Genomic DNA, 11991 nt, shown 5'->3' with positions numbered 1-11991 from the left:
TGGAGGCCCAGCTGCCGGGAGGAGGCTAAATTCCTGGGGCTTCTATTGCTTGGGAGCCCCCCCCCACCCCCGCCGCCAGAGGCAGGGGCCAGGGTAGCCTGGCCCACCCCACACACACACACACACACCAGCACAGGGCTTCCTCCAAAGCAGGCTTCCGTCTCTCCCTGTCTGAAGCCCTGCAGAGCTCTCCTGGGGCCCCATGGCTGCCCACTGGGATGTAGGGTATAAATCAGCGGGCTATAAATGTCAAGGCCAAAAGGAGGGGTGAGGACTCAGCATCATACCACACAACAGCCATTGGTCTCTGAGGGGAAGGTGTGGGGGGGCGGGGGAATATGGGGGAGGTAATGGAGAGAGCCAATCAGAAGGCAGCACCAAGGGTCCCAGGGCCTGATTGGCTGGCTGGCAGTGCAGCCCACCCCGCCCCAGGTGTCAGTTCCCAAGCTGCAGGTTCAGCTCCCCCCCCCCCCCACCTTAGCTGCTCACCCTCAAGCACTGGCCCAGCTCAGCACCCCAATTCGCTAAATTTGGGCTGCGGAACAGCCTTCCCCAGCTCCATCCGGCCTGTGCTCCCCAGCTCCCCGCTACTCGCTCTCCTGAGCGCCGCCCCCCCCCCCCCCGTTTCCCTCCACCTCCAATGTCAACCGTGACGTTTTTCTCTCCCCCCCATCCCAGGGGCACAGGCCTCTCTGCGCCCAGGGCTGAGCAGCTAGCTGGGTGCTGGCAGGCCAGGGAGGGAGGAGGATTCAGGGCCGGTTAATACTACACGGGACCCCACATTTCATCACCAGGAAGCATCGCAAGATGGAGCCAGATGCCCAGTCCTTCTGAGCAGGGGCCCGTCCCACGAGTGGCTCCCCGACAGATGCAGCCCTGACCCAACCCCTGCGAGGGCCCAGCCGGCCAAGCCCGCGAGGAGACACCGGGGGGACCTGGGGGCTTTAGGGTACCGAGAGCAACTGACCCGGCCTCCACAAGAGGCACAAGGGCGGGCTGCTCACAGGCCTAGCTGCTGCCTCATCCAGAAAGGGAAACTGAGGCCCGGGTCATCCTAGCTACTCAGGAGGCTGAGATCTGAGGATCACCGTTCAAAGCCAGCCCAGGTGAGAAAGTCTGTGAGACTCTTACCTCCAGTGAACCACCTGGAAAGCAGAAGTGGCGCTGTGGCTCCAAGTGGTGGAGCGCTAGCCTTGAGAAAAAGAGCTCAGGGACAGCGCCCAGGCCCTGAACTCAAGCCCCACGACCGCCACCACCACCACCACCACCACCACCACACACACACACACACACACACACACACACACACACACACACGCGGGGCCCTGGTGGGTGGATGGCAGGTGTGACGTGCCTGTCATACCGTGTGTGAGACACTGCGCGGAGACAACAGAGAGAACCCCAGGAAGAACCCGCACGGCTCTGGCCCCACCCCCCCCCCACCATGGCCTCGTGGTCAGGGGACCTGTGGTTACAGTCACAGGGGAGTGAGAGATTAGAAGGCTTCCTGGAGGTGGCGGGCGGGGCGGGGTGGTAGAGCGCCAGCCTCTAGCAAAAAAAGCTCAAGAGACAGTGCCCGGCCCCTGAACTCAAGCCCCGTTACCGGCACAATCATCACGTGAAAGAACTCGGAGCAAAGCAGTGAGCCATGCTGGTAGTAGGTGTGTGTGTTGGGGGGTGGGGGGGGATCCCTGGGAATGACAGCAGCTGCTCCCGGCCCCCACGGGGGCTCTGCCGGTGGCATCAAGCCCTCTGGCTCCCCTCCTACCAGCAAACAGCAGAACCCCCACCACCCAACACCCACGGGCCTCACTCACACGGTGGGGATGTACTCTCCCGGGAAGGCGTTGGTCGTGTAGCTGATGAGCAGGCACGTCTTGCCGACGGCTCTGAAAGACAGGAAGAGAGAGGCTGAGAAGGCGGGCTGCCACAGGCCCGGCTCTGCCTGACGCCTAGGGAGGCCTCGGGGGGCCTCGGGGGGCCTCCAGAAGTTGCCCGGGGGGGCCTTCAGGAAAGGGCAGACTTCGGGGCCCCGTCCGGATTCCGGTCCCTGGACACAGGCAGCACCGGGAATGCGTGCTTCGTCGTGTCCACGCGCGGGTGATGGGGCACAGGGGGGTAAGGCTCAAGATGGCACCCGGCAGACCCACGTGAGGCCTGGGAAACTTCTGGGGTCTGATCTGGGCTCTGCCATCTCAGTCTTGAGTTCAAATCTCATCTCTACCCCCCCCCCCCAACCGGTGGTATGGCCTAGGGTGAGTCACCTCGCCTCCTCCCTCTGCCTCACGCCTGTCATCCTAGCTACTTAGGAGGCTGAGATCTGAGGATGGTGGTTCCAAGCCAGCCTGGGCGGCAGAGTCTGTGAGACTCTCGTCTCCAGGAAACCAGACGTGGAGCTGTGGCTCCAAGTGGTAAGATAGAGCGCCAGCCTTGAGCAGAAGAGCTCTCGGGGACAGCGCCCAGGCCCAGAGTTCAAGCCCCACGGATGACAACAAAAACACAGGGAGATGCCTACTTCTGTGCTTGTTGCCCTTGAAGCTGCCCACTAGGCTGGGAGGGGGGCAGGAGTCACTCAGCCAGGAGCTGGAAGGGCACAGGGTCGCCACTGCCCACCCCCAACTTGGTCTCCTCACTTCCAGTCTGAGCCACTGCTCTCCCCCCCCGCCCCCACCCCTGTCCCATCTCACACACACACACACACACACACACACACACACACAGAGCCTGGAACGAGTGGAGCATTAGATTTGACCTCTGTGCCCAGCCCAGTTCACACACACATACACACACACACCACACACACACACTCACTCACACACGCCACATCAGGGCATGGGGTCAGCTTCCTGAGAATCCCAGCTGCCCGCTCCCTACCCTGCCCCTCCCACAGGGAGCCGGTCAAGGTCAAAGTCAAGCCCCAAGGCCTCAGCCAGGAAAGAGCCAAGGGGTCCGGAGAGGGTGGGGGGTTCCCCGTCACAGGCCTCAGTGGCGTCTCAGCAGAATGGGGGGAGGGGGGAGCCGGCTAGAACCCCTGGGAGGGACAGAGGGGGCCCAGGGTGCACCTGTGGGCTGGACCCTAATATCCCCCGGCAGGTTGACCTACGTTGTGTTCGTTCTGCAGATGCGGAAACAAACCCCAACCGCCAAGGTCACCCCGCCCCCCACTCACCCTCCTCCTTCCCTCCCCCCCCCCCCCGCCTTCCCGCGTCCACCCCACATCCTCTGCACCCCAGCAGGCGGAGGCAGGGTGAGGCCAGGCAGAGTAGCAAGACCCACAGCTGGCCAGGTGGGGTGCCGAGCCTCCTCCCGGGTGTGTGGTCTACCCCCCCCCCCCCCCACCGCCCCCAAGAGCAGTAGCCAGGGACCAGAGCCCAACTCAAAGGACAAATGGGCGGCCGGACCAAGTGCATCTGCACCTTGGAGCGAGGCTGGGCTTTGTGGGGGTCTCGGCCCCAACTCTCTTCTGTAGCAGGAGCCCAGTCATTGCCACTGCCCCCCCCACTGTCCTGTACCCCCACCACAGTGGCTTCTGGGGAGGGGCACACCGTCCTCACCCACCCCAGCGTGCTCGCGACCCCCCAGCCTCCCGGGTCCCCCCCATCTCCCGGGGCTCCCCGGAAGTTCAGCCGGGTACCTACCCATCTCCCACGACCACACATTTGATGGCCTGCATGGTGTCCGCCGGCCCACGGCCCAGGGGCAGCTGTGGGGTGAGGGCTGAGCGTCTGTGTGGGTCCCCCGGTATGGAGAGGCAGGCGGGGTGCCCCAGCTGTGAAGACAGGAGGCAGAAGGAAGCGGAAGGGGAACTTACCCAACCCGGGCTGCTGAGCCCCGCGGCGGGCAGCCTTGCACAGGGCGGGGCGTGTGGTCCGGGACAAGCCAGGGGCTCCCTCAGGTGCCGGGTCAGGCCTGGCCACCCCCCTGGTGCCCTCTGGGCTGAGAGAACCACTTCCTGCCCAGGAGCAGAGCCCCAGTTCTCTAAGAACCTCGAGCTTCCAAGAATTCACGGGGCCTCAGTCCTGAGCACAGGCCTCTCCAACGGGCGCCTCTCGGGGCAGGAGACGCCCAGGCACACAGGGGGTCCCCAAAGCCCGGCCCGGCAGAGGAGTACAGGGGTGGTGATGGGGAAGGAAGGGGAGGGGAGGTGGGGGGGGGACTGGGATCAAGGGAAAGAGGAGGTAGATGAGGGGGGTAGATGAGCAGCCCCGTGGGGCCAGTTGATCCCCAGCCTGTGCTGGGAGAGAGCAAACAACCCCCCCCCACCGCGTCCCACATTCCCATGGGGGTGCCGGGAGCCCCGTCCTTTGAGAACTTTCCACAGAGATACGGGTCCGAGTCTTCCCGAGGGACAGCTTGGGAGCCACCTGTGGAAACCACCAACCACCGATGCCCACTGAGCTTCACATAGGTTGCTCTGGACTGCGCAGACTCTTCTGGGGGGGATCCCCTAGCCTGGATCAGGAAAGCTGGGGACCCCTTGGTCACCCTAGGGTCTCCAATTAACCACTCAAAACCCAGAAAGTGGGGTTGTGCCTCAGAGTGAAAGAGCACTAGCCTTGAGCAAGAGGGCTCAAAAGGACAGAGCCCAGGCCCTGAGTTCAAGCCCCAGCACTGACAAAAGATGTCGCTGGGTGTTGGTGGCTCTGGCTATGGTCCCAGCCACTCGGGAACCTGAGATCTGAGGACTGCGGTTCGAAGGCAGCTTGAACAGACAAATCTGAGGAACACTTATCTCTAACCAGCAGAAAAAGCCGGGACTGGAGGAGTGGTTCAAGTGGTCGAGGGCCAAGCTTGAGCAAAAAAAAAAAAGGCCAAGGGAGAGCGTGAGGTCCTGAGTTCAAGGCCCGTTAACTGGCCAAAACAAGACGCGGCAAATACAGTAAACGGAACCCTGGATTGTACTCAGAACCGAAAAGAGAAAGACAAAATGCAAATCAAGCCTGAACCCCAAGCAACGGGCCCCCGGCGGGGACCAGGCACCGTGGCATGCAAATGGGGTCCCCCCCCCATCCCCGGCACAGGGGAACTGGGCTTCTTACTGCTTCATCCCCAGAAACAAAACCAAGTGTGGGGGGGGGGGGCGCTGGCTCCCCTCTGGGAGACTGGCGTCTGGCATCTGACCGTCCGGTCCTTGGGCGTGGGTCAGCTCTTCTTGACACCATTCAACAAAGATGTAGAGGTCAGAAAGGTCACGCCCTTTTCAAAGGATTTCTTTCATGATCCCCCTATTACTTTGGGCACTATTATCATTCGTCGTTTATTTTATTTTACTTGTCTGGGACCAGAACTTGAACGTGGCCCACATCTGATGCGTTCACCCCCTGGCTGTCTCTCTACCACCTGAGCTACACCTCCAGCCCCATAATAAATACTTGGAAGTGCTTCTTTGCTCTCGGTATGTACTGTCAAGTGTACATACTCAGCTCAGACGTGTGGAAAACCTCAGGCAGAAATTCTCATGGTAACTCACCTCTAGGCTTTGCTACTCACCAACGTGCACACTGTCTTGCTGACAAGCCCTATTGTTTATGAAAAAATGGCAGGTTTTGATCCCTCCTTCCTGATTTTTTTTTTCTTCTTCCAGTCATAGGGGCTTGAACTCAGGGCCTGGGCGCTGTGTCTGAGCTCTTCAGCTCCAGGCTAGTGCTCTACCACTTGAGCCACGGCTTCCACTTTTGGTTTTCTGCTGGTTAATTGGAAATAAGATGCTCAGTGGACTTTCCTGCCCGGGATGGCTTCAAACCCCAAGTCTCAGATCTCAACCTCTGAGTAGCTAGAATTACAGGAGAAGCCACTGGAGCGCGGTTCCTTCCTGATTTTTATCCACGAATTTCTTGGCTCCTCTGGATTCTTTACTGCAGGGTAGAATTGAATCAGAGGGATGGTAGTGACACAAACTTTAAAGAAAATGTTTGCAATGCTGTACCCTTGAAGCTGGCATTTCCTGCAGGCTTTCAACAGATCCAAGAAAGAATCCCCTAGGGTTCTCTGTAACACCTTACGTTTTGTTTGTAATCATAATAGTTCTCCGTGCTGGGTGCCGGTGTCTCACACCTGTAAACCCAGCTACTCAATAGGCTGAGATCTGGGGACCAAGGTTCAAAGCCAGGCAGGGCAGGAAAGTCCATGAGATCCCTACCTCCAGTGAGCCACAAAGAGTCAGGAGCAGAGGTGTGGCTCAAGCGGTAAGAGTGCCAGACTTGAGTGGAAACGCTCAGGGACAGTGCTCAAGCCCGGGTTCCAGCCGCCAGGACTGTACACACACACACACAGACACACACACACACACACACACACACACCATTTCCTGATGTTCCAGTGCCCCTCCATCTCTAGAGAAGCCCAGGTTAGTCGCCTGGTGGCCTTCGCTGACCATCCTGTCCCCAGGCAGCTGTAACCCCCCCCACACACACACACCCCCTTCATAAGAGCTGGCCCTGTACACTTCCAGCCAGGAGCCCCTGCTGCCAGACCTGGTGTGTGGGTAAGTCTAGGGCAGAAGGTGAAAAACGGCAGCAAGGCAGCCACCTCCTCTCCTCCTGGCTACCCAGGGCCCCCACGGCCCTCGCCAGGCCCAGGCCCGAGTTCCTACCCTCGTAGCCCTCGGGACAACTGAGGAGCCAACCTCTGTTCTTCATCAACCACCCCGCCTCTGGCACTCCATTACAGCTGCGGAATACTGGGGCTTGAACTGGACACTGTCCCTTAGCCATTTGGCTCAAGGCTGGCGCTCTACCATTGGAGACAGGAGTCTTAGGGACTTTCCTGCCAGGGCTGGCTTCGATCCTCCGATCGCAGCTTCCCCAGGAGCTGGGATTTCAGGCGTGAGTCACCAACCGCCCGGCCCCATCCATTTTTATGCATCAGGGTTTCACTACTTTCATTCTATATGAATTGGCTATATTGCCTCTTTTTTTTTTTAATTTTAGAGAGATCTGAATATTATTGAATTATCTCCTCCTTGCTAGTTAATAAACTTTGCGAAGGCATCTAAGCCTGGCTTTGGAATTACGTGGAAGGAAAATGGGGTAGACTTAAAGCTGCTTGTTCGATTTCTTTAACTTATGCAGGACTATTTGGAATCTCTATTCGCTCTTGACTCGTCTCTTACATGTCTTCTAAAGAGCTGTCTCTCCTTGGGTTTCCGAATTCATTGACATAAAGCCATTTGGGGCATCATCTCCTTTTATTTTACTTATTCGGTTATTTATTTCTGGGGTGGTACTGGGGTTTGAACTCAGCACCTAGAGTTTGCTAGGCAGGTGTGCTCTACCACTTGAAACACTCCCCCAGCCCTTTCTCCTTCCGTTATTTCGAAATACTACCTAGCAATAAGAAGAAATAACAGCGTTAACACATTTTTTTTTTCAGGGAAAACTTTGGGGCGCAGATGCCATCCACCCCATCTCTGGCAGGTCCCCTCAAGTCAGGGCTGGGAATGATCTGAGTGATACCCTCTGCCCAGTGCCCTGCCCCCCCCTCCCCCCCCCCCGGACCCCTTGGCCACTCTTCAGTCGTTCCCCCCCACCCCTACTGCCCAGCACCTGACCACCCAGCAGGCTGGGGCATAGGGTGTGGAGGGGAACTTTCTCCAGGAGATCCCCAGGGAAGGCTCTCCTCATCAGGGGCTTTCCTGGCTGCACCACCAGCCACCTGTACCTGGATCACACCTGCACCCCGACACACCCAGCCACGGGCGGGGCTCCTGCCGGCTCCTGTTCTCCTGTTCTGACTGCTGCTCTAGTCAGTCTGACTGCTGTTGAGCCTGCTGCTCAAGACCCCCACCGACTCCAAGGTCACCTTCAAGGTCATGTCCGGCAGGGTCTTTTATTTCCAGCAGGAGCTGGCTGGTTTCTGTCCCGGGTCTTCCTGGAAGCGTGGTTTCTACTCTGGAGGAAGAGCTTCACCTGCTTCACGTCCACACGGGCCATGGGGGTCCCCGGCACAGCTACTGCTTGCCAACCAAGGAGGTGTCCCGGACTCTGTGCTGCCAGCCACGAGGCCATGCTCATGGGGTAACTGGAGTCTGGAGGTGGCCCAGGCTGGAGGGGGCTGACTGACAAGGGAGTAGCACACCCCACCCCCCCCGCCCGGGGTCCCCTTCGGCCTCCTCCAGCAGTGCGCTAGCAAGTTCCATTCACCAGTCTCTGCCACACTCGTGTGTGTGTGTGTGTGTGTGTGTGTGTGTGTGTGTGTGTGTCTGGTACCAGGACTTGAACTCAGAGGCAAAAGGGTACTGCAGGACAGTTGTCATTTACAGGCCTTTTCCTATGAGCAAGGGGCTTTCCAGAGGGTTAAAGCTGCCCGGCAAGACGCCTTTATCCCGAGCTGCGTTCTCATTCTCTCTGCCCATCTCCTTAGTTGGCAGCCATCTTTCCCGCTGATTTGCCTGTCAGGGAAATGAGCTCTGGTCTTCGTTTGCCCAGACTAAAGTGGTTTCTGGGCTGCAGACAGTGGCCCGAGCCAATGGGGAGACTCGTTCTCAGGACTGACCATTGTGTGTGTGTGTGTGTGTGTGTGTGTGTGTGTGTGTGTGTGTGTGTGTTGTAAACCTCTCCCCTCGCGGCTCCTGGTGGCTTTACCATTCACTGTCACCTCCTGACACAACTTAGTCAGCCAGGACCCAACTCCTGTGCCCGGGAGAGGCCCCCACACCGGGCCAGCCGCCCAGTCACGCGCGTCCTTCCAAGGCCACCAGCTCCTTGTCTCTTCAAGTACTGAGCTGGACGTCAGCTCCACATGACCTGGCCCCGGCACTCCGCGGCTGAGTCCTGCCCCCCCCCCCGTCTTTTGTTGTTTTTGTGCCAGTCCTGGGACTTGAACTCAGGGCCTGAGCACTGTCCTTGGCTGCTTTTTGCTCAAGGCTAGCACTCTGCCACTTGAGCCATAGCGCCACTTCTGGCCATTTTCTATATATGTGGTGCTGAGGATTCCAACCCAGGGCAAGCACTCTTGCCACTAGGCCATATTCCCAGCCCCATGCTTCATCCTTTCATCTGTCCTCCCTCCCTTTCTTTTTTCCCTTTTGTCTTCCCTTCTCCCTTTCTTTTCTTCTTTCTTTTTCCTTCCTTTCTCTCTTGGCATGTGTGTCCCATTACTGAAACTTGAACTCAGGGACTGAGCATTGTCCCTGAGCTTTTTCTCTTAAGGCTGGTGCTCTACCACTTGAACCACAGCTCCACTTCTGGCTGTTTGTGTTCATTGGAGGTTAAGAGTCTCACGGGGCTTTCCTGCCCGGACTGGCTTTGAACCACAATCCTCAGATCTCAGCTTCTGAGTAGCTAGGATTCCACGTGTGAGCCACTGGTACCTGGGCTCCCTCCCTCCCTCCCTCCCTCCCCCCTTCCCCCTCTCAACCTCCCTCCTTCCCTCCCCCTCCCCCTTTCTCCCTCCCTTCCTCCCTCCGTCCCCTCCTTCCTTTTTTCTTTCCCAAGCTGCCCTCCACACTGGGGTCCTCCTGCCTGTGGCTCCCGAGTGCTGGCATCCCAGGCTTCTGGAACCCTCCATCTCCCAGCCCTGCCTCTGCCGGCGGAGGTAAAGCTGGGGCTCTGGCCTGAACCAGCTCCTGCCTGCCCTGTGCCCGCAGGGGAGGCCCTCCTCGGGGGTTCAGGGTGGGAGGGAGGTGCCCCCGTGATCATCCGCCCCCCGCTTCCCTGGACACCAGACGCCCGCCCCCACTTCCTGCCTATTTTCCCTCCACGTCTGGGCCCCCACACCCCGGCTCGAGTCCCCACTCCTACCAGGCCTAGGAGCGGGGGACACGCCTCACCCCCCCCAGTCACGCCCCCTCCCCTTTCCCTGGGGCGGGAGCTGGGGGGGAGACAAAGGATCGGTGCTGTGGCCGGCGACGTGGCCCGCTCCTCATTCTGCACACGTCTCCCAGCCTCTTCCTGCTCTATTTCCCCTGAGGAATGGCAGCCGTGGCCCGGCCCGGGGAAGGGAGGGGAGCAGAGCCCCCAGCCCCCCCCCGCCCCCCTTTCCAGCCAGAGACAGCCAGCAAGCAAGCTGGCAATGAATCTAATGATAATGCAGGCGGCTGACAGGCCAGGCCGGGACGTGCGGAGCCACGGCAAGGCGGGAGCCGCGGAGAGGCGGGGGCCGGAGGAGGAGTGGGGGGGTGGGGGGGACCCCAGAGGGGCCACACGCGGCACTGTCCGGGAAACGGCCAGAGGCGGGAAGGGGCATGGGTGTTCTCGGGGCCACCAGGGAGCCCTGCGCAGACCCCAGAGGCGCCAGATGCCCAACGCGTGCCACTTGGGGCTTGGTGTTCTAGTGCGGGCAGCCAGAGTGCGTGACGTGAACCCAGGAGGCGCCCCCTGGTGGCCACAACGAGGATAGGCCCCGGGTGACGGGGGACAGGTGACCTTGACAGATTTGGGCCAGGCAGGGCCCAAGGGGGGGCTATATGGGATTATACTTTATAGGATCAGGATTGGATGGCAGAATAAAAAAGGAAAAAAAAAGGGTGCCAGGTTCCCTCCTAGTGACCGGGCAGGGGAGAATGTCACTTACATAGGACACTCGAGCCACTGAGGGAGCGTCTGACCGCCGCTCCTGACCTCCCTCCACCCTGTGGTCCTCTGCATGTGACCCCCATAACTCAGGGCGCCCAGGGACCCCAGAACACAGGGCCCTCCGGGGATACCATAACCTAGGGTGCCCAGGGACCCCTGAACACAGGAGACCCCATAACACAGGACATCCAGGGACCCCATAACATAGGATGGCCAGGGACCCCCCCCCCAACACAGGGGACTCCCTAACACAGGACACTGGGGACCCAATCCCAGGCCAGGCTTCTGTAGAGAAGTTCCGCCCACCCAGCCGGCGTGGCAGTCACACAGGTGGGAGTCAGACCCAAACCTGATCCTGCTGGGCCATGCCAGACAGATCCATCACCTGCTGAGAAAATTGTGCCCGGAGGGGGGGGGCCGTCTACAGTGAAGACGCCCCAGGAGCCGGCCGAGCCCAGGCAGGACCCCCACCAATGGCCATGGGGAAAAACCACAAGCTGTGTCTCTCCTTTTGTCGGTGCTGAGGCTTGAACTCAGGGCCTGGGTGCCGTCCCTGAGCCCTTTTGCTCAAGGCTAGTAGCGCTCTACCACTTTAAGCCGCAGCGCCACTTCCGACTTTCTGGTGGTTAATGGTAAGAGTCTCACGGACTTTCCTGCCTGAGCTGGCTTTGAACCTCCGTCCTCAGGTCTCAGCCTCCTGGGCAGCTGGGGTGACAGGTGGGAGCCACCGGTGCCCGGCTTCAAGCTGTGTCTCTCGGTGGCTTACCTGGTCCGGTGCTGCTCCCCAAGCCGCACCCCCTCCACCCCTATCACCCCGAGACCAGCGACGGCAGGATGGGAAGACCGAGCTGGGCTCCCAGCGCCCAGTCCCGCTTCCCTGGCTGGAATGCAGCCCTGGGGGTCCCCAGATCTCCCCGGGAGCCCTGGGGGGAGGGGGTCCATTCCCCGCCAGCCATCCTGGAGGCCACCACAGGGGGGCGCCTGGGGCTGGCTGCCGTCAGAGGAGCCACAGGGGTGGGGGGGGGGAGGGCAGGCTGAGGCTGAGTGATGGAGACCCAGGTTCAGAGGAGCCCCAGCCCCAGTCCCAGTCCCCAGCCCCCAACCCCAGCACCACCACCACCCCCCCGCTGGCTGTTGATGCCCACACTGATGGGCAGTCAGTCAGAGCAGGTGGTAGCCCGGCCCCATGGCCTGCTGGACTCCACAGCATGCTGGGTGGATCTGGGGGTTCTCAGGGGGCCCCTGGAGTGGGCTTGGATGAGGAGTACCCCACCTGTGCCATGGCTATACTGGGGGGGGGCAGCGACCAGCTACAGACAGGAGGGGACGGGGAGAACGGAGCGTGGGAGCCCCTGGCCAGCCTCAGTTTCCTCCCCTTTATCATGGGGGGAGCCCCTCACACCGCCCCGCCCTGCAGACTCGAGCTCTGCCCGGCCACAGACCCGGCCTGCCGCGGGCTGAGCCGCTGGTGGGCACC

At 60.3% G+C, this 11991-nt stretch overlaps 1 protein-coding gene across 1 annotated transcript in view; it reads right to left on the bottom strand.

Moving 5' to 3' along the window:
* Window positions 1-3776, bottom strand: part of Rac2 (Rac family small GTPase 2) — a 9856-nt gene extending 6080 nt beyond the window's left edge. The window contains exons 1-2 of the mRNA XM_048349392.1: window positions 3639-3776; window positions 1818-1889 (exon numbers count right to left, since the gene is read on the bottom strand). Coding sequence (XP_048205349.1) covers window positions 1818-1889; window positions 3639-3673 — 107 coding nt within the window. The 5' untranslated portion in view covers window positions 3674-3776. The remainder of the gene's footprint in view (window positions 1-1817; window positions 1890-3638) is intronic.
* Window positions 3777-11991: the final 8215 nt, after the last annotated feature.

This window comes from Perognathus longimembris, chromosome 1, assembly GCF_023159225.1.
Source record: "Perognathus longimembris pacificus isolate PPM17 chromosome 1, ASM2315922v1, whole genome shotgun sequence".
Lineage (NCBI taxonomy): Eukaryota > Metazoa > Chordata > Mammalia > Rodentia > Heteromyidae > Perognathus > Perognathus longimembris.
This window is presented reverse-complemented; position numbering and strand designations above follow the sequence as displayed.